Below are 27,438 nucleotides of genomic sequence, written 5' to 3' on the forward strand. Positions count from 1 at the left end.
TTCTAATCATGTTTTAATTAATTTCTCCTCCAATTAACTGCAAAGTAAATGACAATTCATCTACTGACAACTTACCAGAAATACAATTGCAATTCATTTACAAAAATCTTGAAAGCAACAAATATTGATTTGTATGAATAAATGACAAGCAGAAAATGAATGAAATGGCGACACAATAAAATGAATATATTGCTTTTGACCTAATCTATGCAGGATGAATATCTTAAAAACCTTGTGTTTACACCTATCGACATAATCAATGCTATTTGATATTATGGCTCAGGTGTAATTTCTTTTAAAAATTAGGGGAGTATTTTTTACAATATCACTTCCGACATCACAATTTACAGTGCACTGTGATAACACTAGCAAATATTTGATCCATTTATCATTCAAGTAAGACCCAACTTTCTCTCTAAACACCTAAAAAAGCAAGGTTTCCTAAAATAAAATATCAAGGTTCACATACATATTGAAAAGCAGCAAAACTTATCAATTAAAACTTCAGTACATATCACTTGGACAATCGGTCATAAATTGTATCGCTTATACAGTATAATTACATTCTTGCATATTTTGATGATGTGTTTTTTCATCACATGTCAACGAATTTACTCTATTGTGTGACAATACTATGTGGCAAAAAATCTTACACTTTGAACTTTCAAAAAGCCACTTGCCTACATTGCTTCTTAAAACTCAAAATAGCAGCTTCAGCATTCGTGAAAACATGACATTGACTTTCCATTACATCACTGACAAGAAACAAATGAAACCTGGAATGTAAACAATCTTAAGACTACGTAAAACCAAAACTTCGTACTACTGTACTGCTCTCTGTATCATAAAATTAAAATCACAAGCCCACAAAAGAATTAAATGCAGGCACCATATATTTTCTACATACTAGGGTTTCATGTCAGTGGCTGCCTAACTGCTGCCAAGATTTTCCTAAAGTACAGTATGTGTCTGTGGTTGTGTATGTATTATTATCTGCAGCGTGTGGAATTTCAAAAAATTATCTAAAAAAATCTGGTGTTGTTTTGTCAAAAAGAGTGGTTGTGTTAATTTTACAAATCGTCCCTGTTTTGACGAACTGGCATAACCAACTTTTTCTAAGTATTTGGGTTTTCCAGCCAAAGTGTGTCAGTTTTTGTTACTCTGTAACAAGTCAAAACTTCAGCTGTCCGTGTTGTCACATTTTCAAACAAAATTTCCTAAAAAGTTGAGCTAAATAGAAGCTCTGAACAATGTAAAATCTTTGAGGGCCATTTTCTCAGAATGGGGAAAAAGTGGCTCACGTCAGTTTGTCAAACTAGGGATGAAATGACCCCTGTCTTCAATCTTTTGTGAAATACCAACTTACCTAACACAATTATTAATCCAAATTCAATCGGGGAACTATATGGTGAATGACTTAAATTCTAAAGTAGAAAGAGTCTGAGAGAAAACTTGAGCTAACCTGTGGAAATGTATAAAACCAGAAACACTCACTTAGGGAGAATCGGAAAAATTAATGTAACTGCTGTCAATAACATCGGGACCCAGCAACCCAAACTTAACATACCGAAAATAAATAAAGAATGAAATCAGACTAAATGTTCAAAGGTACTTAAAGAACTAACATATTCATTATAATGATACCACCTATGTTAACTGATTATGTTGGCATGACTCGACAGTTTGATTCAAGAATTTTTATCCAATTCTGCATATCAACGCAAAGCAAATTGATGACCACAAAAAATGATCTACAATCATACAGCCTCATTAGTTTGTATACCCAACAGTTGCAACCTAACTGACGTGAAAGTACAACTTGTATCACATACACACACATTCAGACATTACTTCCTCTCTCAACCACAGTTATATGGAGACTACAAGAAATAACTAGAATTTCATACAGTGACAAAAATGCCATAGTTCACCATCAACCTCAAAGGAATGATGAGAATTGAAAAATGATGAAAGTCAAGGCATATGGTCTATAAATCTTTCCAAAATATCAAAAATGTTGCAAAAGATCTTCATCAATCCGTATTCATAACACAAGACTTATACAGATATATATATGAGAATTAATATACATACAATTCAAATAACTACTAAGAAATCTCAACTTCCTTAGGTCGAAAAAAATGAAGAAATACAACCTCGGGTAGCAGCTTCTTTCGGCAATGTTTATACTAATGATTTCAATTACTTAAGATGGTGAACTAATTACATTCTTTTATTAACAAAATTACAACCCAGAGAGAGAGAGAGAGAGAGAGAGAGAGAGAGAGAGAGAGAGAGAGAGAGAGAGAGAGAGAGAGAGAGAGAGAGAGAGAGAGAGAGAGAGAGCAAAAATTTAACAAAGACCAATCAAGTACTGTCACAGCCACACTATGAATGACCTCGCGAAGCATTTACAGATCTATATGAAAACTGTAAAAGTTGTCAGCTAATCTACAACAAAAGTTGTAAGTAAACAAAACAAAAAGGAGAAAGAGCATTGTGACTTACAACCATATGAGCAGATACTCGTAACTGCTCCTCTACTTATGTTAATGTGTAATAAAACAAATACATCAAACATATAAAAACTATCTACAATTACAAATAATACTGTTTGATTAATGAAAAAAATTATAAAAAATAACACAAAATTTACAGTAACTGGTTGCTGGGGCAAAGTCCTCAAACTGTGAGAAGTCACATTTGGGGAAATGTTCCCCCCCTGACTTGCTCGTGGGTAAAATTCAAAATTGTATACTTTCATTCAAAAATACAAGCTGTCCTTAAGAAACTTAATGGGAGCAATGATCAGATACAGTATATCTAAAATCAATAAAACTTTTATCCTTCAAGGCCGTACCTCAAATTCTCTTCCAAATGATTCTAAGTGGACCCTACTCCCAAACTTCTAAAATCATGTCGGATTTCAGATCTATACATGTGGGTGTTGTGTAACCATAAATATATATTCACGCATGTGTGCCAGTGTATGCATATTTATATGTATATAATAATGTGTATAAAAGTATACACAAACAAAATTTTATTTTCTGTTCTCTACATATTTACATAAATATTTGTATATTTACATACACTTACACAGTGTGAAAGCAGATTATACATACATACATACATACACACAGATGCATGTGTACACGCACACACACATATGCATACACACATCCACGTAAGGATTTCTTGCACTCACACAGCTTTAACTATAACCTGTCACACACGGAGAGTAACTACGTCTGTCAAATAAATACAGATTTACACAAAATGGAATGAGCATTTTTGGCCTTCTTCACCTGAACCATAATTTTTAATGGCTAGGATTTGTTCCCTTCAATTTAAAAAATATTGCACATTGGCATTCGTGACTGAGAAACATCCAGTTAACAGGGCAAGAACATAATCGTCAAGAATCAATGTGAGAAATTAGTAAATAGACTCGTTAATTACAAATTCACTGGAGTAAAATAAATATGCACAACATAAATGCGCGGCAAATCGTTTCATTAGTAAACCTTAACACACTATAATACACCTGGAATGTTAATGCTCTTTAACTTCCACTGTAGAAGTCTTGCAAAATAACTATCAATTCTAAAAGATCAATAATGACAAATGTTGGCCTTACTTGGAATGGCATATCCACATCAAAAATTGACATTGTCACAGCAAATTACTATCACTGCTGATACTGACAGGGGTAATCAAGATAACGATCAGCTGTTAACCTCAGATTCTACGGGTTACTGGCCAATCACCAAAACAGAAAAGAAAAAAAGGAAGACTAGAACATGAGTAATACAAAAATATGCTAGAATTGGCTTTCTAATCAACAGGAGTGCTAGATGCTCTAGAAACACCAATTCTAATAAGTACACTTACTAATTAAGAGCAATAAGCTCTTTCATTAATCAACAATATTCACATACAATCTGATTCACATGGTCCATGATCATTAGCAATATTCAATTCATAGTTTTGAGACCATATTAAGTAGTATGTACTTCAATTTAAACCACGAACAGTTTTACTCAATTACCATTTCATTTCAGTTTTTTTTTTTTTTTTTTTTGTGAAATACTGTGAGTATACTTCAATTTCATTTTACTCTTAAGCAAATGTTTGAGGAGGAGTAAGCTCTGAGGCGGAGTAAAAGCCAATCACAAAGTGACTTGTACTTATTATCATCATTATAAGAGACCCTCCTCATACTCAGGACTGTCTAGAGTGATAGGGCGGGTTCGTGCTGTCTCCAGCCTGGGCAGTGAAGGAGATACTGGAATTGGGGCAGTTCCTACCTGTGGAGAAAATTCTTGTTTAAAGTTCATGTTATGCTCACTGACAGACTGCTCTTGTGAACATGATGATGATAATTCCAAAGGTGATGAAAAATTCTGTGAACTAACAATGTCTCTCGGTGAATTACTGAATCCTGATGACCTTGGAGATGATAAGGAATCATCCCCATCCACATGGATCATAATTCTGTTGGGATCATCGGGGCTACCAGGTATATATTTGAATTCTCCTCCACCAAGTGGAGACTTGGCAACTTGACTTTTGGGAGTCAACGATTCTGTATTCCCTGAGTATGGCACAAATATGCGCACAGTGTCAGGCGTCTCTGTAGCCTTGGGTGTTGCAGGCTCAGACTGAAGTGCTGCTTCACCCTGCAAAGTTGTCTGACTTACAGATAAACAAGAAGGCCTGGGAGTGGAAGGGCTATTGTTAGGGCTGCCCAGTACACCATTATGCACAACCTCACTTTCACTATGCACAGAACGTGTGTCTGAATGTATTTCACCATTGGTTTGCTGTGACTGTGAAGGTGACTGACTATTTGAATGTCTGAATTTATCTGTTGGTGATCTTGGTGATCTTACAGATTGTACAGACCGTGTATCAGGAGACATCAAGGATCGGCCGGACTGTATAGAAGCTGCATCAATGTCCCCACGTCTGGCCAATGTTACAGAAGACAAAGTGGAGAGATCTGCAGCAGACGTTAGTGATGTGTTGGCAAGGGAAGCACGGGAACCTCCAACTCCTCCCAGGCTGCTTACTTCGTCAATGCTGCACTCCAATGAATATCGTGACCCTGAAGTTGCACCCAATTTATTAAAAACAAGTAATTTTGGAAAAAATACTAAAATTAAAAAATCTTAATAATAAAACATAACAGCCAATTGGTGACAGCCTATAAAAATGTCGAGTGAAATAGATATTAACAGCCAACTGGTGACAGCCTATAAAAATGTCGAGTGAAATAGATATCCCAGAAATTATTTTAGGAAGCACTGCATTTAAAACTCCTTTACACTGTGCATGACAAAGTTCGTTATTCCTCTTACAATTGTATGCATTATGTTGATCGACAATTAGATCTTCTGCATCTAACGAAAACAATGAAACTAACAACCCATTTCAGTAATCCAAGACTGGCTAACATTGAATAACCCCGATGAATGAATACCACACACCGCAACTTGAAGCCTGTAAGCGATGCCTATTAATGGCTCACAATTCGGTGACACCTTACAAACAACACATAACAGAATTAAACAATTAAATGGGAAAACTTATTCCAAGGAGGTTCCAGTATAATATGCATAGATACTAAAAGCACAATGACCAACAAATAGAAGAAATTACTGAATTGCACTTTACCCTATGAAGAGAACAGTAAAATGGACAAGTTTACATATTGGCCAACAGTTGGCCTTTCAGGCAAGCGATTAAAAGTGATTTCTGCATCGTTTTGTTTGTCTGGAAGGGCCTTTTCTATGAGACAAATATCAACACCGAGCTCATCTTACATTAACTGACAGGTTCTTCTGCCAAAGGGTTAGACATACACTCAGGAATGTTTCTTATCAATTGTAAATAAAAATTAAAACAAAACAGTAGGAAATGATCACAATGAATGTGGGGAATATACTAATGCAATAGGTGGTTATGAACCACATTTAAAATACTGTAGGTGGTTCTAATCAATACATAGCTAGCCAACCAACCTCTTTATTAGACACCAACTTTATAACTACAAGCCTCACTACCTAGGCCAGAGAAACTCTTTGTCGTGTTTACTGTTCCCCACATTTGTCCTGATTATGTCCTACTGCCACAGGACAAAATATCAACAGGTTATTTGTTTCATCACAAACCCTATACTCTACCAATGCCTATGTTATCCATGGTACAAGGATGGTGCATTGAAAAGGGTACATCATTCCATGGTAAACTCAAACACCTTTTGTGGATGTTCCAACACATCAATGGCTGCAAGAGATTCCCTGACTTTGAAGACCAATCAGGATGGGTGTGTACTCTTCTTTCCTTTTCATTTTATCTCCACTTTTCCATGAGACTATTTTCATAGTGGTACGAGGTGGCAAGAATGACGAGAATTTCGGAGAAGCCTCAACTAAAGTTTGTGAATAGCACTAGCCATTTTCTTTACTGGATCAGAAACTAGCAAAACAGCCTTGAAATGTTCCTGCTAATTTTTAAGAAATTTTAGGAAAAACTCTCATGAAAAGAAGAGCAAAGAATTTTCTTGAGAAACGCAAGTCTTTTCAACACTTATGGTCTTTACAAGAAAAAGACAGTATCACACTAAGACCTATCATTTCAATCACAAGGGCTGTTTATGTATAAAATCTCAAAATGGCTAGCTAGTTTCCATTCTTCTGAGGGATTTCTCCCCCTTTCATATTAAGCATTCAAAAGATTGTTGTACACAATTCAGTAAGGCAAACATTTCCCTTAACAATGTGAAATCAGGCAATATAGATGTGGGTTCATTTTGTTTAAGAGGTCAGAATGATATTGTGTTATTGCCATTTCTCACTTGTTCTAGAAAAAAATGTAAAAGTATTAGAACTGTTTCCAAATGTGTTTCTATATTTAAAGTGGATTTGACCAACAGAAATTCATGGGCGGTGCACTTAGCCCAGTTCTGTCTCAACTTATGACCTCTTTCCACAGAGCAACCAATCAACAACCACTCATGACATGTCTTACAGGTGAGTGTAAACAAGCACCTCTGGTCATGACAGGTACCACCAGATGTGGTCCATGTCAAGAGAAGACATGAAGGTGTAATGTAACAAGCCCTACCTGGAATACCTAGGCAAGTTTGCTAAGGCACAGCAAAAGATATACAGAAAAATGAAGCACAAAACTATAATGCATGAAACAAAACATTATAAAATAAGGACAGTGAACATACACAAAACTCTGTTGCATACAAAACAGCTAATTAACAAAATACAATAACAAAATCCTGTTTCAGATAACTGAAAGCAATTAGTGATACTATAAAGAGGGCAATTAGTGATACTATAAAGAGGGCAGGCATAAAAAAATTCACAAACATTAACCACTATCAAAAAACTTAAAAAGCTCAGTGGAAAACAAAATGCCTTCATTTACAACATATGAATACTGTACGTACATTGTTAATGCAAAACAAAAACGAGCCCATCAACACCAGTTAGCCAACAGCTATTAATTAGTTAACTCAGATTATAATACAGCCACATCAAAAATGTCTCACAACAAAAACAATAACAAATACAGAAAAAAACTATAACAAACTGTAAAATTCTAGGAGAAAAACCTTGCAGTAATTACTGGTGACTGAAAATAACTGATAAAATCAGGAAAATCACAGTTTTACATTTATTTCTTAAGCAAAATAGTGAAAAGGAGCAGTGAGAATATGATGAATTAGTACTGAAAAGGGAGAGCTTTAAATGAATGACTGAGTTAACGTCAGTGCACAAATCTTACCAAATGTTTCTTTGAAATGTGTGTACAATAAAACCCCCACAAGATAAAATAGTAAATAAACAAGTGGTGTACAGTATAATACAAATGCCTATAGAATTATTAGAGGGTAGTATTCCAGTAGTATTGTTACCAAAAATTTATACTGGATTACATTTGATAAACAGGACCCAGTCATACCTCACAAAACCGAAATGGAGTAACCTTATTCAATGGTATGATGAAAGAAAAGGTACTTGATTATCAAATTCATGTTGACACTGTCAACTTCGGATAAATCTATTCTCTCCAAATAATTTCATTCTAGCTTTGCTACCTGCAAAGTTGTTCTGATGCAGAATACTGCTCTCATGCTCGTAAAAATACACCGATGAGCAGTGTATAGATTTGCTTGCGTCCATTTTAAGATGCTCAAAATGCTAAAGTATAAACTATGATAGTCCCTTAGTCCTTTATTTCAACACCTATGTTGATTTTAGCAATTCAATGTCTGTCTCGCATTACCATACACCCTTCCCGAAATAGTACACAAAAACGAGACTTAATATTTAAACACACAATATAATACGTACGTACAGGTAGCACATAAAAATGTGACTATTTTGTCAAAGCTACAGTAATTTTTCCATCCATCAAACCACACATTTTTTTAATAAAACCTTATGCAGTTCAATATGCAAAACAGTTTTTAATAAAACCTTATGCAGTTCAATATGCATCTTTGTCTTTCAGCAGAGATATCATGATGTTTCTACCAATGCATAATGAAGTTAAAAATATAACATTAATATACTCAGTCTTATAACTTGTTCATGTACCAGTCGGTTCTACAGAATCCTGATACTAGATATGAAAAAAGCAACGGGGGAAAGGCAAAGTTAAAATATTAGCAAAGAACAAAAATATGAATGTTTTCAACATCTCATAATGCTAGTAGTAGAGTTTTGACATTTTAAGACACAACACTTCCTGGGATGTTTGTTTTCAATACAGAAGCACCAAGACTCGAAGATGATAATCCTTTCATCCTGTGCTAGGCTGGGTATCCTGCTTTGTATTCCAATATGAAAGAGTCCCTCAAATTCTGCAGGAATCAGCTCCCAGTGAAAACCTAAAATCTGAGAATAACTTGACTCCCCCGTAACCTCAAGTCCTAAAACTGTTCAGTGTACTGTTGATCATGAACTTTCCTGGTACTGAATGTTAGCAGCTGATTATTAACCAAATTACCATATTATATGCAATGCAGTGCAGTACAATAAACCCTTTATAGTATATAGCACAGTACAGTACTAACAAGAGAGAGAGAGAGAGAGAGAGAGAGAGAGAGAGAGAGAGAGAGAGAGAGAGAGAGAGAGAGAGAGAGAGAGATTGCACACTGTAACTGTACTTATGATGCCACAGTATGCAAACAGTACTTTATATTTTATATCATAAATTATCAAATTCACTTAACAATACCAAGTAAAAAACACTACTGTAATCTAATAATAATACTTACCTTATGTATATGCAATGATATACTAATATGCATCAACTTAAAAGTCTTTGACACAATGTCTCGGCAATATTAAATGATGATGATGATGAAAATGACAATGTGGCACAAGCATGCTGATGCAGTTCTTGCGGTACCTCTGTTGTACTGTACTTAAACATTAAGACATCACACAAATATATAAAGAAATGTTTCTTTACTGTATGGCATTATCATTATTTATTCTGTAAGTGGAGATGGACCATCAGGATCTTCGTCACCTTCGTCTACACGTCCCGTACGAGGGCAAGCAAAAGGATTAGTGACTGGTTTTATAGCCTCTGTGATAATGGGGGCGGAGGAGGCAGAGAGCGTGGCAGGAGAAGCCAAGATAAATCTAACCTTCAGGAAATATTTTGCCTTTTCATGCCTACAAACTAGATTTACGTATATAGTATTACTACATCTGCCGCTGCCTTCACTTTCCAGGAACGTGTCACGGATGGGATGACATGATAACAGTAGTCCATGACAGCAGTGAACCAACACAATCTGTGATATGATCTAACACAAACCTTTTCTCTGACAAATGCTATTTCTTCATCTGGTATAGCATGCGTTTGGGTCAGTTCCATAAAAAATATTAGGGTGGTATCAAAGAAATCTTGAATTTCCTCAAGATCCACAACTCCAAAGCATTTTCCCACCCACCTTTATGCTGTGGTCACAATCTACAAGTATGTCATTATTTCTTGACAGGTTCGATAGGAAATGCAGGTGATTAGGGCGTCCTGCCTAAAGCTTTTTTCAGCATGAGTTTATTTTCTCATGTTCATTAGTTTTCATGGGTTTTTCAATATTCTGACATCTGCAAATGTAATTACCACTTCTTCAGTGTTTTACTCAATGGGATCACCAACCATAGAATATCAAGTGTAATGAGTCTGTCCTTACTACCCCCTGATCTAGGGTATGATTAGAGGTGTAAGGGAAGAGGAGGGAGACGAAGCATATGACTTTGGTGTTGAAATCACAGGATTTTGGGTGGCCAGATGAATGTCCAGTATCATCAGGACCTTAAAAGACGATCCTTTACTGGCAAGGGATCCATCTTTTGACTTGCAAGACAAGGCACCAGTGAAATCACTCAAGGAAAAAGTGTTATGGTAGTCCAGGCTTCTTAATATGCAGCCAAAAGAATTTACCTTTTCCCTTCAAGTCTGGCAGATTAACAGCTTTATAAATCGTCATGTCTTAAAACCTGATGCTCTACTCTTTTCTTGGCTGATAAATGCCTTCTGTGTTATTTTTTTCTACAACAGAGTGGCTTCATTGGCACTGAATATCTAATCCGGTAAATATTCTTTCTTCTCCATAAGCTTCTTGGTGGTGTCAAGAAACCACTCAACGGTTTCTTGGTTGGCAGAGGCTGCTTTTCTTGTCATCTATACATTTTGAAGTCCGTACACTCTCCTGAAATTCTCAAACCATCCTTTTGCAGGTCTGATATCTCCAGAACTAGATAACTAAGTTTCTACTTGCGTAGCAGACTTGTTTAAAGACGTGATCTCTTCTCAAATCATATTATATTTCTACTTGCCTAGCAGACTTGTTTAAAGACGTGATCTCTTCTCAAATCACATTAATGTTTACTACTGGGGTGCCTTTCTTGAAACAAATCCCACAAATAAACTGGTTTTCTACATGAGACAGACAGGCATTTCACTCAGGAAGTGACATTTTAAACCTGCTGGTGTTGATGCAACAACGGCTGCATGGATTGGCTTTTCCATTTTATGCGTGTACCTCACAGCTGAGTTGCTGATGCTGTAACAGCAGGCAACTACAGCATGTGATTCCAGAAAAAGTAGAGAATCTAACCATTTGATTTCTTTTGCCTCTTTGTAGCAAATTTAGCAGCACTAGGAGCTTGGACAATGACTAAATTCAAGATTTTACAACTGCAACACACTGGATACAAAAAACCTCAAATACTCCTGATCTCTGAGAGAGAAAAACAAGTGAGTGAAGCTGGAAGCAGAGAGGGCTGCTGCCATTCGCCAACAAAGTGTGCAGATCCACAGCTCTTTTGTGAACTGGAACTTTTCTTTATCAATCCAAAATTTATAATTGTGTACTATGACAATTTCCTTTGCATTTTTAACTTTACATGCACCATCTTCAGCTTTGCTTCTAAATGTGGACAATAGTGTCTGTGATTTGTAACTGATTTTTTTTTTTTAGTTTTTACTCACAATACTGTATTTCAGTGGTAAAATAAACTAATATGTATATGTGTTTTATAAACTTACGGCTCCTAAACTTTGCATTTCCAGCTTAAGCACATTACCTGCAGTTGATATGAATGGTAGCAAAGATATAAAAGAGATAATCCTATCTAATTATGGATGACAATTCCCCAAACGATCAAAACTTGCAAACCCAAGCCCAGAAAAATCAGAAGTATATCTGTAACTTAGAGAGAAACAGTTTGCTATACTATTTAAAATTTCTCTCTTTTCTCACAACCACATGCAAATACGGGATACGGATATTCAGTAATAAAACAGTTCAAGCAAGAAGGGATAAAGGATTCTAAAGAGTCATACAACATTAGCTAACCCGTCTAAGGATAACCGGGCAGTCTAGTGCAAATGTCATTCTAACGAAAGCTACTTCTAGTGCATTCTAATTCCTGACTGTATAAGTTCTATGTATAAACGTAAATAGAAAAAGGTAAGCGTACGATGGATCTACAAGCATTCCTGTGGTTGCCACAACGTACTTCAAAGGTTAATTCATAAAGAGGGCAGAAGGGGAACTAGGCAACCTACAGGTACAACAGACACAGCGGATGATACAAATATCACACGACACTTGCAGCTTTGCGGTCCTTGGGATTCAGGGGCATAAATATTGGGCAAGTTATTTTTACCTTTTTTTCCTTTGAAGCGTCAAATAAAAACCATGGCCGGTTCAGTTTAACAGTCTCAAAAGCATTTCAGGAGGAAATATAAGTATCACAAATCACTAGTATTTATACCAACTTGGCGAGAAAATTCAGACTTACTGCTGATAAAATATTATATGAGATTATTCTTAATGTAAATTTTGCAAAGTGTGATGAATTTCAAGACTATCAAACTCAATAATATTTGAAAAATTCATACACAGTGGGCCCTTTAAGTATAAAAATTTTTTTGTATAATAAAATCTTTTCATACAAAACAGACAATTCACATATTTATATCTAATACTGCATCCCACAAAATTTCTCTGATCATTATTCTTTTGCCTAACAAGTAAAGTAGCAGAACTACAGCGCACATTCCCAGGATCCTTGGGTACGTCATATGCAAGCCCCTCGCTTTTCAAGTGAGGCAGCATGACTTGTGGGGCTGGGAGAAGGGCAATCATTACATGATCATTGGGTTTGTGCGGAGAAACCTGCATTATAAAAAATTTGTTTCATCACAGCCCCATTTACTGTATATATATTTAATTTCACGTGGTTGCATTCTTGCCTGCTCAGTTTCATTCACAATCCGTAACATTACTATATAACTTGCCAGAGCCAAAACAGGATTGTTTTTTTCTCCTCCTTCACACTTTGACCAGTGGACATGAACAGTCTGGAGGATTTACACCCAGAGGTTGCACTGGAAGCAGGTAATTAGGAAGGAATAGCAAAAGGCATTGTGGGCCAGTCCTGGCAGCTAATCATTAGAGGCTCCACAACAAAATCTGAAAGAAGCAACAGTCCCACTAACAAATGACTCTGGCATGTTACCTTACCAGGCAGAATATGATTCATCGTGACAACCAGAAGTTTGAGCAATCTATAGAGGAACCCCCTTTTCACAGCGCTGGAGAACCACCTTCAACTCAACTGAAAAACCTGTATCAGGCCCATTTAGTGCAGAGACCTTTGATGGTTGAGACAGACCAGTACAGCGTTGCTAACTGGTCTGACACCCCTTTAACATATTAACTCCAATCAAACCTATCCACCATGCTGGATGAGCAAAGAATGTCATCCCCTGATGAAAAAGTTGCATGTGTTTTTTAAAAGTATGTATTTGTTTCGTCATCATTCAGACAGCACAAACCAAGAGTTCATGGATTGTTCTAATACATTTTCCCGAAGATTTGGTGACAAACAATTACAGAGGAATTTTACTTCAGCAGTTCAACAGTTACAATAGAGAGGAGGTAGTATAACAGCGAAGACCAACAATTGCTGGTACTGAAATACTTGGTCGTTACCCAATGAGACATTTCTGAAACATAGTCCAAGAAGTTTCCTCTTACAGAATGAAGCAGAACTTCCAGTAGCTGCTTTCCTCAAAGAAGATACGCTCAAATTAGCCTGTTTCCAAGAACTCAGGTCCAATCCTGACATTTTATAAACAGTCTGACAGTTTCCTATGTCGTTTTCCAAGAAATATGTGATGACTGTTAGTATTGTTGCTTTGTTTTATTTTTCCCAATTAGCCATGCTGCAGTTTTCCCTTGAATACACAAAACTAATTTTCCTTATGCAATCTACCAGTAAAAATACAAACAGTAAACAGTTAGGCCACATATTTTACGCTTAAAAATTTGGTGGTCTGGTTACACTGCCAAATATAATAGTAATACTAATAATAATAATAATAATAATAATAATAATAATAATAATAATATGGTTAAGTTGCCAAATAATAATAATATATTTAAGCTGCCCAATAATACTGTAATAATAATAATAATAATAATAATAATAATAATAATAATAATAATAATAATAATAAATATCTCTCAGAAAATATATCAATCTAAACAGATATATTGAATTTATAAAATCTAGAGTTGGCCCCATTTCTCAAATACAAAAATATCAGATCAAAAATGAATAAAAACACCACTTCTTGTGTATCTATATATTTACCATAACGAGTACAAAGTTTGCAAAAAAAAAAAAAAACACCTCGCACATCCTTACTAACCTCTGTCAACTGAGAGATGTGAGCCGTTGAGACCAACAGTTTCATTCCTTTTCATCAACTTCTCCGTTATCTGACGTTCCTCTTCTGTGAAACCTCGTCGAATCCCAGACTCCTTCTCAATGGTTGGTTCTATGAACATGCCTGAGCAAATATAGGAAGTTAAATGTGACTGAATGTAAAGGATTTTATACTTGATCAAGATTCTACATATTCACAGGTTCTGAAAGCCTCTATCTAATAATTATCAAGGGCCAGAGACAGTATGCTTGCTTTTAGATTAAATTTAAGTTATTTAGTTATAAACAAAATCTTAAGTAGATACTGTACCATTATGAACTTAGCATGTAACAAAAATCTTACTCACATATGGAAGTCAGAATATAAAATTTAGGCCGAAGGCCAAGTGCTATAGGTTTATTTAGCCTCGAAAATAATGTTGAAACAATTGTTAGGAGAGGGTGGAAAGTAAGAGGCAGAAAGAGAATATGAATGGAGGTGCAGTAAAAGAAATAAAAAGGCTCGCAGCTAGGGGCAGAAGAAACGCTGCAAAGAACTTTAGCAATGCCTACAGTGCACCATGTGAGTTGCACTAACAGCAATAACCCCCTTTGGAATATCCAGATATGATAAAATCATTTCCCCTTTCTAGACGATTTGAAAAACGCCCCAAGAACTCAAGTTCAAACTTACCAAACGGTTGCTGCGGTAGTTCACAATCGGGTGGCGCCCCAGGGTGGTCTAGCTTTGCTTTTCTGAGCTCTTCCATTGCTTTTTCCAAACTTTCTATGACGTAGTCGTCATCGTAGCTAAAATCTTTTTCCAGCCTGTAAAAGTAATGTACGGTACAGTGTATTGGCAAAGGAAAAATAATATCTGCTCTCACATTTAACAAAATATATATAATTGCCTCAATTATTAACATTAATACATCCATTCCTAGTCTCACTGGGCTGATGCAAATTATGTATTCTTAAGTAAATGACAAAAACTTGAATACAATAAATGGATACTAAGTGGGAAGAACAGAAAGTGAGCAAAAGAAATGTTATAAAATAATGGAACACAGCTGAAAAACCTGAATAAAAGTCAACTTCAGCAATGATAAGGTAACTCTGTAAAGCATACCATAGACAGACCAAATAAAGAATACACCATGCAAGGTATACTGTATGAAAACTAACATTAAAAGGGCATAAATAATGGCTTACTTCTTCTGGAGGTAATCCAAGATCTGATCCATGTCTAGTCTCGCAATTTGCCGCCGATGTAGTTTAAGAATAACGTATGCAAAGGCCACAAGAAGGCGTTCCCCCTCCAATAAAAAAATATCCCATAATCTGAGTGTTAGTGTGAACGGTACCTGAAGATGAACGATGAAAGATTTCTAGAAATTGGAAGAATACCACACCAGAATTCTTTTTGATATGACATTTATATATTTGAATGTTAACTGCCTGACATGAGGGATTTTGGTTATTACCTCTTTAAATTATCATCTCTTGTATATATGTTTATAACCTTTCAATAATCAGTCGATTAAAGTTCACTGTGAATGAAAATGAAAATCTAACTCACCCTATCAAGGAAACACTGAAAAAACCATTTGAGAGTATACAGCCCTGAGTCGATGCAGTTTCTTTCGAGATGTTTTTTAAGCTTGGGAAGAAATTTTTCGAGTATTTTGTCATGATGTTGCTGGTAACGTAACAGTTTGGGAAATCCTGGGATAAAGAAACCTGAAAAGATAACATACTTTACTAAAGTATGCTGTGACTAAAAAAAAAAAAAAAGTTTTGTGGATTTATAAAACCTTACAATTTCATTACAGTATATTTATATTGATGCTAGCGCAGCGATGCTGCAGTCACGCTCTCCAAATTGATGTATGGTTCATATGATGCATGACGCACCTTGTACAGCGATAAATAATGTGATTACACGTAATTAAAGGTAAAGACAAAACTAACCATGCATAGCATATTTTGGTTTGGACATTAGGGCAGAGAGGGCCCAAAAAGCATCCTCTTCATTCAGGTACATCAGTAACAGTGCAGCTATCTGAGACATCCCTTGGCAGTAACCCACTTCTTGATTGTACATTGAGTAAGCCACTGGAAAAATAAGACGGAAAACAAGATGACACACACGTGAATGTAGAAAAGCTTTCCTATATTGCACAGATAATGCAATCATGAGTACTCCTAAAGATATTGCATTCTTAACCACTTACTGCTTACGCTGAGAAAAACTTAAGTTTTCTTACTGATTACCTTACTAAGAACAAATTTTACAGATCTGAAAGGTCAGACTAGTCCAGTATACCACATTTATAAAGGGGTCTTTTACATATGTGGACTAATTTAATTTTTGCTGAAACTCAGGAGCTAAAATGCTGTAAAATAGAGCACTTTATCCAAGACTGCAAAATCACAAATTCTGGAGACATGGGTAACCAGAAATAGCAAATGATGGAAAATAATGGCCTTACATTAATCTCACATACCATACTGTATTTGTTTTATTAAGGAGTCTTATAAACATAATACCTCTCAATTGTCACAAGAAGAAACATCCAACTGTTAAATTAAGCTCTGAACTTAGAGTACAGATTTGCCAACAGGCATGATTATGTGAATTAAGGATAATTAGCTCTGTCAAATGATTGTCAAGAATTATGGCTTTGGAAGAATGCATTACTTAAAATGATTGTGCACATTATAGCAAAATTTTCTAGGGAATAAGACTATAATTGTTATTTAAAAAACATAGCAGAGTAATGACATCTCACCACTAGGGGTATTCAAGAGACCCAAATGCATACTCAGGTAAGTGGAAAGGGAGACCATTTCTAGGCAATACCTAGAGATAACTGCTTACCACAAATAAAGGCTGACAGGGCAACAGGAGTGTGTAGAAATAGATTTAACAATTTGCAACACTGACTTTTTTTATTTCCAACCTTATAAACCGTAATTAAAAAATACGGAGGAAAGCTTGATCCTTCCGCTCTTAACAAGAAATCTTATTGCGCATGCAACTTTTCTTACGCCCCCCGTCAAAAATCTGCTTTTGATGCTTCAGCTTCAAGCTGCTTCAGAAGTGATACCGAGAGTACGACAACTCTTACCAAGAATATGAAAGAGTTGCTGCTGCTTCTCGTCATATCTCTTACGAAAAAACATGTGGTCCCTGTAAGTTCTGTTAACATCCAAGTCAATCTGCCTCACATCCGTGGACCATTTGCATCCCAGTTTTTTCATTTCCTGTCAAAAAAAAAAACAACATTAAATAAGATAATCTAAGAAATATCATACCAGTTTTAGACACTGAGAGAACATGAAAATTGTGTTCCGACAACAATTCGCATCTTTTCCCAATTCAGGGTAAGGCTATCATCACATATGTCCAATTCACTTTTTATTGCTAATATCTTATAAGAATGATAGGGAATAAGAGAGACTGCAAAACAGAACACTTATATAAAAACAAAGAGAAAAGCAATAGTGCTTATTCTCTTCATTACTCCCTGAAAATCAAGCAAGATTTATGCTTCCCAACACAGCTTTCCACACAGTGAACGCAAACTTGCCTCGTATTTCCCAATCTGTTCTTCTTTTAATTGCTCTAGAAATAACAGCCTTGCCCAAACGTCGCCTCGAAATCTGTCAGGTATTCCTTTATAAATTCGTTTTGTGAGTTTTTCTTTACCCCAATATTTATCCCATGCTTTTATCATTTTCAGCCATTTTTGTATCCTGGATACTTCAACCTCCAGTTGTTTTTCTTCTTCTTTTGTACGAGACTGGGGAAGCCGTGTGTCACTGAAATATTTCAAAATACAGTATTAGAGTTGGAGTACAATTCAAACAGTATCAAACTACTCCTGTCACTGTTCATACCTTACTTTTTTCTTCCTAACATTTGAGAGATTTAGACTCAAAAACCACAACAGAACAATGAATATATAGCTAGTTATAAAACATGACATTACGTAAAATCAGTCATACTGTTTAAATCACATATAATTTACTACTTTCATCAGCAAGAATCCAGTGGAAAAAGTTATTATATTCATACATATCACCTGGATAAATGTCGCTGTCACGACACATCCAAGTAAGTGCAAAGGTCGAAAAGACCATGCCCCAGATGTCTCAAAATTATCAAAGCACCTTTGAATCACAGACCGATGATCACCTGGCTTTTGCTTGCTTCTGGATGGCTATCTAGCTGCTGGGGTTATGTGACCCCTTTCTTACTCCTCTCGTCAAACAACATGGTGCCTGATTCACGTATGACTTTTCCTTTAACAGTCAAAAGTACATGAATAATGTCTGTGGGCTGTATATTTTACATGAACTCTCTCACTGACATGTTGCTTGACTCAAAAACAGTGAATGTATAGGGACTTGACAATATCAACTCCAAATTACCGAGATATCAAAAATGGAGAGCTTTTAAAAAATCTAGATCTATCCTGGAAAAGTTCAGCAACTCAATGCAAGTAAGCTGAAGGCATTAATACCAGGAACCTCAAGTATTCAATACTACTGTGTTGTCTGGTTTTTAAAAAATAAATGGGCAGGAGTTATGGGGATAGCCGACAACCACAAACAAAAATGACAGCTACACAGCCACGGTCATGCAAATTTTGAGCCATGCTGACATCAGTATCAGAAGATTCAAGGTCCTCCAACATGATTTGATTTTAATTGAAACCATCCCCTACTGATCAGCCCTTCAACTTGAAACCATCCCCTACTGATTAATCCTTCACCTTGAAACTAGCCCATACTAATCAATCCTTCATCTTGAAACCATCCCCTTACTGATCAAACCTTCACCTTGAAACCAACCCCCAACTGTTAACAAAAATGGACAAATAAACTGAACTGTATAAATCCGTATCTGTCTGTGGCATGGTATATCTCTAGTTCTGGATCTTCCCACGGAACAATGATGGCTCCATCTTCGCGACCAAGGTGGTACCTCCCAACGATGGCTGCACGCTCCTCCCTCGCCCGGATGAGCAACTCCTCCTCGCTCAATCCTGGAAAAGGCACAAAACGATTGGAATCTCCTTCAGCACACTCCACCTTCCTGAAATCAAATTTCTGAAGTGCTTACGCCTTAAAATTTCTGAAGCGCTTATGCCTTTTATTTAAAAGAAACAACGGAGATCAAACTCAGAGTAAACTTAAAACTTAACGAAACTTAATCCACAGCAGTCTGCTAGGTCTAAAAGCAATAACTGATATATACACTTAACAGAACATATTGCAAAAAATAATAAACAGCTGAATACTCAACGTTTAAACAAACCATAGTTACCCTAATTTCTATTTTGAACTTAATTCTGAAACTGTTCAATACAGTACGGTAGACAGAGAGTATTGCCAAGAACTGATTTGGTGAGACAACTGTCACTTTTCACTTCACCAGGAAAGTTACACCTCTAGGCTCAATTCTCGACAGCACTTCCTGAAATACTCGGCTAGGGTTAAGGGTTAGAGCCACCCATGTTTATTCACTCCTGAAAAGCCCTTCATGTACTAAGTACGACTGATCCACAGGCATTGTCAATTTTAAGGGACTTAGCAGACACTGTTGATTTGAACAGCACTTGGCTACAGGAGCTGGTCCCCACAAAATTTGGGTACAGTATACATTATCATAAATAACTCATACAAAATAGAAAATTGAGTACTTTTACTATTGGTTTCTGTTTTGGGATTACTTCAATGCTTGTTACAGTCCTCCAACCAGACGCTAATATATAAAATTTTTTTATCCTAGAGGTAAAAATGTACAACCTGACAAAGAATCTCACTACCACTACATTGTGTTCTGAGAAACAAATCATTGTACTTATACACTATCATTGTAATTCTGACAAATTATGTAACACAGAGCAAGGTTTGTGTACCATTGTACCATCAAACAACACAGTGAAGATCCTATGTACAGTAATTGAAAAATTCTACTTCTGTTTTACATTATGAATATGTTTGTGGAAAATTTGGCTAAAAAGTTTTGTGAAATTTAATACTTAGACTATTTTAATATTAAACACCATGAACTTATCTTAATTAAAAGTCATACATTTGATAGAAATTCTTTGAAATTCTCACTTACAGTGACAAAGACAGTATCAAAGGAACATCATGCTATATCAATTTCTAAATCAAAGTCAAAACACCTTATATTAAGTATCCAAAAACACTGAAATCAGGAAACAAAATGATCAAAACCTGGATGCTGCCTGACAAAATCACAGTGGCATTTACTTCATTGGGGTATTTTATCAAAAGGTAGTCTGGTGTTCTGAGAGGTTTAAACAGCTGTTCACATGCATACAGATCAAAGAGGTCTCTAGAGAACTGTTCCAGGAGAAAATTAAATATTATACATGAATACAGACCTAAGGAACTGTCCCGGTGAAGGACAAAAGAATCATACATCAATGTAGACTCCTTAACTAACATCGAAATCAAAATTCGCTATTGGATTTCACTAGGCTAAATGCAAAGCATTAAATGTCAAAACAATACATATGACAGTGAAGTCTTCTTCGTTTATGCCATGCTTAGACCTGCATAAAGAAAAAGCTCTCATGAAGTAGTAGAATGATGCACTTAGGAATGAACTTCTTGCTAATGGACAACAAAACGTCAGAAAACCACTGAAAATTAAACAACACACCACTAGGCTAAAAACTTGGAGCACTAAAAATGGACACTAAAGAAAATAAACAAAGGTTAATTATCACAAGCACAAGTAGTATACGAGTGATAAATTTACCCATCAGAGACTGGGAGTCGGGATTGAGCATCTTCCGAATATCCTGATTCATGCGAGCTATAAGAAATTGTGATTATCAATGTCTGTCGTCATTGCCACAGTGTATAAATTCAGAAAGGTATGAATGTGAGCAAATGCATGGGTAAGGAATTCAAAAATCACAAATGTGCATTTCATCTGGTTAATAAAATACAATACAGTACATAGAATCATGGACCTAAGAACAGTAAGGCTGTGTAAATGTTATGTATCACGAAAAATCCTGTACAGTCAAGTCACTGATAAATGATTCACAATTCTCGCAGATGCTTCAGAAATAAGAAATGAAATTAACACGAAAACCAAAGCACTTGACAAATAGCATCTATACCACATAACAGTTCCAGATTATGATTGAAAGGCACAAAAAAACCACGTAATCGCTGCTTGATTTCTACGCAGAAAAACAGCCCTGCCTTTGGTTGTACTATACAGTACAGATTTGATTTCCATCAATCTTTCCAGGCTACTCAGTCACTCACATCTATACTTACTCTTGGGCCTCACTGCCACCCATTATCACTCACAACAGACCATTCTTCACCTTGCAAAGCTTTGAGTGTTCTCAATCCAATCATCATTTGTATCTTTTAATGTCTGCCCCAGGTAGCTTCTCAATACACAGTAAAGCAATTCACCTACACATAGCAAAATTTAACAGAACATAATTTCTCAAGTTTTTATTTTATTGAACATGCAAAGGAATATACTATATACCATATGAGCGTACAGTATATTTAATTGTAAATTGTACTGTGTCCAATATTCGTGCACTATGTTCATGAAGCCATAGTTCCTAACCCTACTAACTGCTATATTATTACTCATAAAACTAGATCCACTACATGTGTCAAAGGGCATTTCCCTTTTAAAACATGCTCACAAAATTAAATAAAGCTGTAAATCATTCAATATAGTATAATACTTTTAAGTATTAAATTTATGTACTGTATTGTACTCGCACTTTCAATAAAATTCTGTTTACATACAGTGGTCAGAGGGAAAATGATGAGCTGTCATAATTCCAACGAAACAATTGCAAACCAAAAGATCAGTATAACAGTACCAATTAATATAAGTAATAAATTAAGGTACAACGGCATTACCATATACCAATATACCATTAGGAATCACACCAGACTGCACTCTTCTCTAATAAATGTCCATATTACAGTAATCATAAAATCTTATAATCCGAAATTCTAGTGTTGAATTTTTCCTACATATGCAAACCTCCAGCTTTTACAGGAGTAACCTTTGACAACAACTGGTTCGATCTTTGAAGCTCAGCGGAAGGTATGCAAGTTGCAGGGTAATGACCACTCACCTACCTGCAAACCAATTATTGTTTTTCCTTAAGCTACAAGGGAAAAAGCAGGAATGGGTTAAGGTGGGAGTCCAATAAAAGACTTTAAGACTGTATGTCTATGAAAATGCAAATATAAAAGACTTTGAGACTGTATGTCTATGAATATGCATATCTTGATTTTGTTTGTAATTTGCTCCTATGAGACTACAAACCTTTATCTTTTATATGGAGACTCGGTCCTTAGGTGGAAGGTTTTGTCTCACTGAGCAAGACTGGCACTGTTGTGAAAGAATCATTTTTAGAAGTTATTAACCTCTGCTATGCCACACAAAGTCGGTGCAAAAGGTGACAGACTGAAGGATACGCCAGCTTCCTGGCAAAGTACTTTAAGCAGGAGAAGGCCACCTCCGGTGACCTCCTACTCAAGCTTGACGAACTGAACCAGCTGTCAATGACGGCTATCCTTGTAAAAGATGAAGGCCTGTATTCTCATATGAACAAATGAAGAGTGAAAAATTTCTTAATATTATATGGCAACACAAGCTAATAAAGGCTATGCACATCTGAAGCTAACACAGTTATAGGGGGCAAAAACAGTTACACAGGTGTGTTATGACCACTTGGCAGTTCCTTAACGCTAAGAGACAGCAATGTAAAGAAGAGTGTATTATATATATTGCAGAAACAGTAATTATCCTCCCTGAAACAATTCAACCTCACAGAAAGGTGCTGAATCTATCTGGAAGGTTGATATAACAATTTTTTAAAGTAAATTGTATTTTTCCTAACTATACAAACCTGAGGTCCTTTACATTAGGAAATGTAATGTAAAGGACCGATGGTTTACATATCGTGTCAGAACAAATTTTTTACAGTAAACTGTACTTTTCCTATCTATACAAACCTGGGGTCCTTTACGTTACATTTCCTAATGTAAAGGACCGATGGTTTGTATATTGTGTCGGAACAAACATAATTTACTACTAAACCAATACATCTTTCAAATCATAATTGCTTCTTTATAACAAAGCAGCTCAAAAAGTGATAAACATTTACACTAATAAAGGTTACCTCTGTGTTCATGAGCTAGGCTATAAGAACTATGTTAAGTCCAAGTTAGTTAGCCTAGGCAAGGATATATGAAGCACATGAAATAAAATTTGGCTAACCTACACAATCAGCAAATTCAGACAAGGGCGCCCCCCCCCTGAGTTAGTGTGGGTAAGCAAAGTTTTACTGTATATATATTTCTAATAAATTTAACATGGATGTGTATTTAGTAGAGCAACAAAAGTGCATTTACATGGACGGCAGCCAATCTGCACACACAACTGAAGGCCTCACGACTGAAATCTGGAGTTGACATGCCACTGAAAAGCACAGCAGTATTATAAATTTTCTGTCCCCAAAATAACATACGTATGCCATAACCAGTCTCTGAAAGCTGACAGTGATTGAAGGAACCCCATAAGATGTGAACATCCACAATAATTGTCCATCCATCGCCAAAAATGAAATCTGGTTTGGTGACTAAACACAAGCTTTCTCTTCTGTGAGAATATAATCAAGCATGTGCCTTTCACTGTACTTGACGCCTTCTCAAACACTTACCTTAAAATTAATAACAAAATAAAACTGTCTGGGTCAACAAACAGTATTATGAGTGGCAGATCACTTCCATAACTTTCTAGCAAATAACAGATCATGAACAATACTTTAGTTTTAAGATAACCTTTCGGTATAAAGCCATGTAAAGCTCCATCGTGTAAACTGTTTTGAATCCTGTAGAACAGAAAAAATGTTACCTAAAAATCTGCTAACAATGCACAATTTAGTCTTTTTAGCAGATTAGTATAATACTACCTGTGTTCTGAGGTTAGATGACGCACAATACTACAGAAACTAAGGAATCAACACAAACAAAAATAGGCAAGATGACAAAAATTCAAAGTCCAGCTTTGGGGAGGTTCTAAGGAGGCAGTCCAATAAAACACCAGCTTTTAGCATTATAGTACAGTATATAGTATTGACTGCTGATGCTTTCTTTGTTAGTTGTTGGAACAATAAAAGGTGGTATATATAAACTCACAAGACCAAAAGTTACCTTCATCTGAAAGAGCACTAGTTTTCCAAAAGCTCCCAAGTGCATCATGATTTCTGAGCAAAAAATGAAAAATAATAACTAATAATAAAGATATTATAGAGTACTTAAAACTAATAGCTTAATAGTAAATGTTGTCCATATGGCACTCCAAAAATAATTTCCATTTTAAATTTCACAACTACTACAATGAAAAGATTTCGCCTGCTGTGGCAAATATAAGCTGCCCTCATTTGTAAGTTTTCCCTTGAATACTTGCATTCTCGTGTTAGGAACTTTTTTTATTGTACGTAAGTTAATCAATTTAACAGTAATGATGCTTGGCCTACTCATCACTAGTAAAACCACTGCAAAAGCCAACTGCACAAGACCGTCTTGAAAGAAAGTATACATACCAGAAAAGTTTCGTCTAAAACTTACATAAACAAAAAATAAAACTTGAGAAAACAACAGTACTTGCACTGTCCAGCAACATTACTTACCAGCATCCATTTTGTATGTCAAGCATTGGTGTCAACTATCTTTCTGCACCCATCACACCAGCACCTAAAAGGTCAAAAAGCAACGATAAATACCTCACAAAACTAATAAATATTACGGATATAAAGCCAAGGATATGAGAACTAAACATAACAGTTCAAAGAGGAAATTTATTTAATTTCTTTAACTTATCAGACAAACCTTTACACGAGATTAAATGACAGCTGGGACAAAATGATTCACCCTCCAGTACCAAAACATAAAATATCAAAACATTTAAATTGTGAGTGTGTTAAAACGTCATCTAATTTACTCTTGAACTGGCCAGTAGTGGTACTATTCACAATTTCCACTCATTGTTCCCCGCCAAAAAAAAGCTTTATATGCAAAGAAGTTTCCATCCACTGGACCTAAGTTTCTTTACTACTCGAGATAAATGGTTTCATGCTGTTTTTGTCAAGTTGTTTATACCTCTGAGTACCTTAAATGTTTCTATCAACTTACCTGAACTATGCTTTTCTATTGAGTACAAACTGAGGCATTCTAGCCTCCTCCGATAGCTTATACATGAATGTCTGATATTTTGCTATGCTTATTCTAATCTTATGCCCGCCCGCTAGCCTTAGGTTATAACGTAAATTATAAGCGTTGTCTTCGAAAGAATTAAAAAGTAAAACTTAGCTTGAAGCAGACATTTTAAAAACAGGGTAGACTAGTAGTTAAAGAACAATGCTCATCTTCAAGGGGGGCTAACCTAACCTAGACCACTAGGGTACATTAACAAATTGGCCTAATGCCTGTAGAATAACACAAGGCCACCAGTCTGGGCTACTATTTGCGTATCCGGCATTTTTGTCTTAAGCATTTCTGAGGGAATATGAACTAACCTGAATTACCTTTGCCTAACCAAACCTCAGATGCCGTGTCCTAACCCCGACTGGAGGGGGGGGGGCAAACCACCCCCCAAAAGTAATTTGTAACCCCCTACTCTGAACTCTACCCCAGTCAGGTAGAGATCTACCTTTGCTTAATCTAACCTTGGATGCCATGTCCTAAACTTGAGTCGCGGGGCTTCGTCCCCCACCCTCCAAGAACGCCCCCACAAATTAATCTGTGACCCCATTTACTAACGCATTCTACCCATGTTTGCTGCTGCCTGGCTACTGTATAAATAGCATTGGAACCTAATGCAATAGGTAAGGATACTAACTAGTGACTAGGGACCCTAGCCACGTAACAGTATCCCTCGAAGGGCGCGAAGGATATACCTGTCAAAAAACGCAAATGTCAAACGAGCCGATACACGACTAAGGGGGAGGGGACAACCCCCGTTATATTAACACTCACAAGGACGCCACCCTGCCGACTCCGGTCATAAATCCTACGCCAAACAAACGACAAGGATAACCTGGAGGATTCTGAATACTAATAGCTGCGACATCCTTCACGACCAATTAACGAGCGACGGAATCAATTCGGTAGCCATAAAAATGTCTCCTTCTCCTTCGGCAGACCCGAATCTTCTTCTTCTCCTTTTCCTTCCCGCTGCCAAACGCGATCAAATTTACGCCTGAGTCTTTCGCACCGAATGTAATCTTCGTCTTTCTTACCGTTACTAATAAAACAATGGATCTATTTTAGAGTGCCATGACGAGGAGTCATCATCTATACCAGCGAAGACGAGCGACGGGCGAAATCGTCCCTTACATATTTGTGTACTATGTCGGTGCTGCCATCTATTGGGGGTTATGGCGAATGACTGGAACCTTGGTTCTTTACGCGAAAAAATTTGACAGCTGTTTGTTTTTTAATATGTCTTTTTAATTCGGTATTCGTCCTCCGAGAGTTGAATGAACCTAATTACGATTTTTTTATGTATAAAAGCGTACTGTAAGGCCATATTTTAGCGGCACAGGTATTTTAGCATCGAAGACAACCTTACGATTGGTTGTGAAGATTCCCCGATGGGAGAAAAATTTGACAGCTGTTTGCTTCTCAGTCGTTTAATTTATACGTTATACGCTCCCCAACCGTTGAATTAAGCGACTTATAGTTTTATTATACATAAAATAATGCCGTAAGGCGGTATTTCATCGTCAGAGATAAACTTATGATTTATTATGAAGTAGACTCGTCGGAGAGTTGTGTGAGGTACAGTAGACGAAAGCGAGTCCCGTAATCCTAACGCAGCTTCTAACCTTTACTTACCATTACTTACACCGAAGTACTGCCTGACTGTAACTATGAAGGTCCACGATTATCATTATACGAATATTCAAACGCGAGGATCCTTGCGATATGCATAGTTTCCCTGGAAAGATTTAACTAAGACACTAAAACGAGTTTTGCCTTGAAACATACCCTAGACCCCAGGCCACTTATTCTACTCAGTGCAGGCTGTTAGCATACTCACGTAAGCCTTAGTTGCTGCTATTTATGA

At 36.3% G+C, this 27,438-nt stretch overlaps 1 protein-coding gene across 6 annotated transcripts; it reads right to left on the bottom strand.

Annotated features, from left to right (window-relative positions):
• On the bottom strand, positions 1–26,761 carry LOC136846762 (USP6 N-terminal-like protein). 6 transcript variants are annotated; one of them, XM_067117976.1, is made up of 12 exons: positions 26,609–26,746; positions 25,001–25,064; positions 21,070–21,126; positions 19,162–19,318; positions 17,858–18,089; positions 17,396–17,531; positions 16,236–16,379; positions 15,844–16,004; positions 15,477–15,628; positions 14,959–15,092; positions 14,269–14,409; positions 1–5,110 (listed from the first exon to the last, which is right to left on the bottom strand). In XM_067117976.1, exons 2-12 carry the CDS (start codon positions 25,008–25,010, stop codon positions 4,203–4,205), a joined length of 2,232 nt encoding a protein of 743 aa, XP_066974077.1. In that variant the 5' UTR covers positions 25,011–25,064; positions 26,609–26,746; the 3' UTR covers positions 1–4,202. The 6 variants fall into 6 exon arrangements, with proteins under 6 accessions (XP_066974077.1, XP_066974081.1, XP_066974082.1 ...); XM_067117980.1 differs by lacking the exon at positions 21,070–21,126 and adding an exon at positions 24,522–24,574; XM_067117981.1 differs by lacking the exons at positions 21,070–21,126; positions 26,609–26,746 and adding exons at positions 24,522–24,574; positions 26,346–26,552.
• Positions 26,762–27,438: the final 677 nt, after the last annotated feature.

This window comes from Macrobrachium rosenbergii, chromosome 15 (assembly GCF_040412425.1).
Source record: "Macrobrachium rosenbergii isolate ZJJX-2024 chromosome 15, ASM4041242v1, whole genome shotgun sequence".
Taxonomy (NCBI): domain Eukaryota; kingdom Metazoa; phylum Arthropoda; class Malacostraca; order Decapoda; family Palaemonidae; genus Macrobrachium; species Macrobrachium rosenbergii.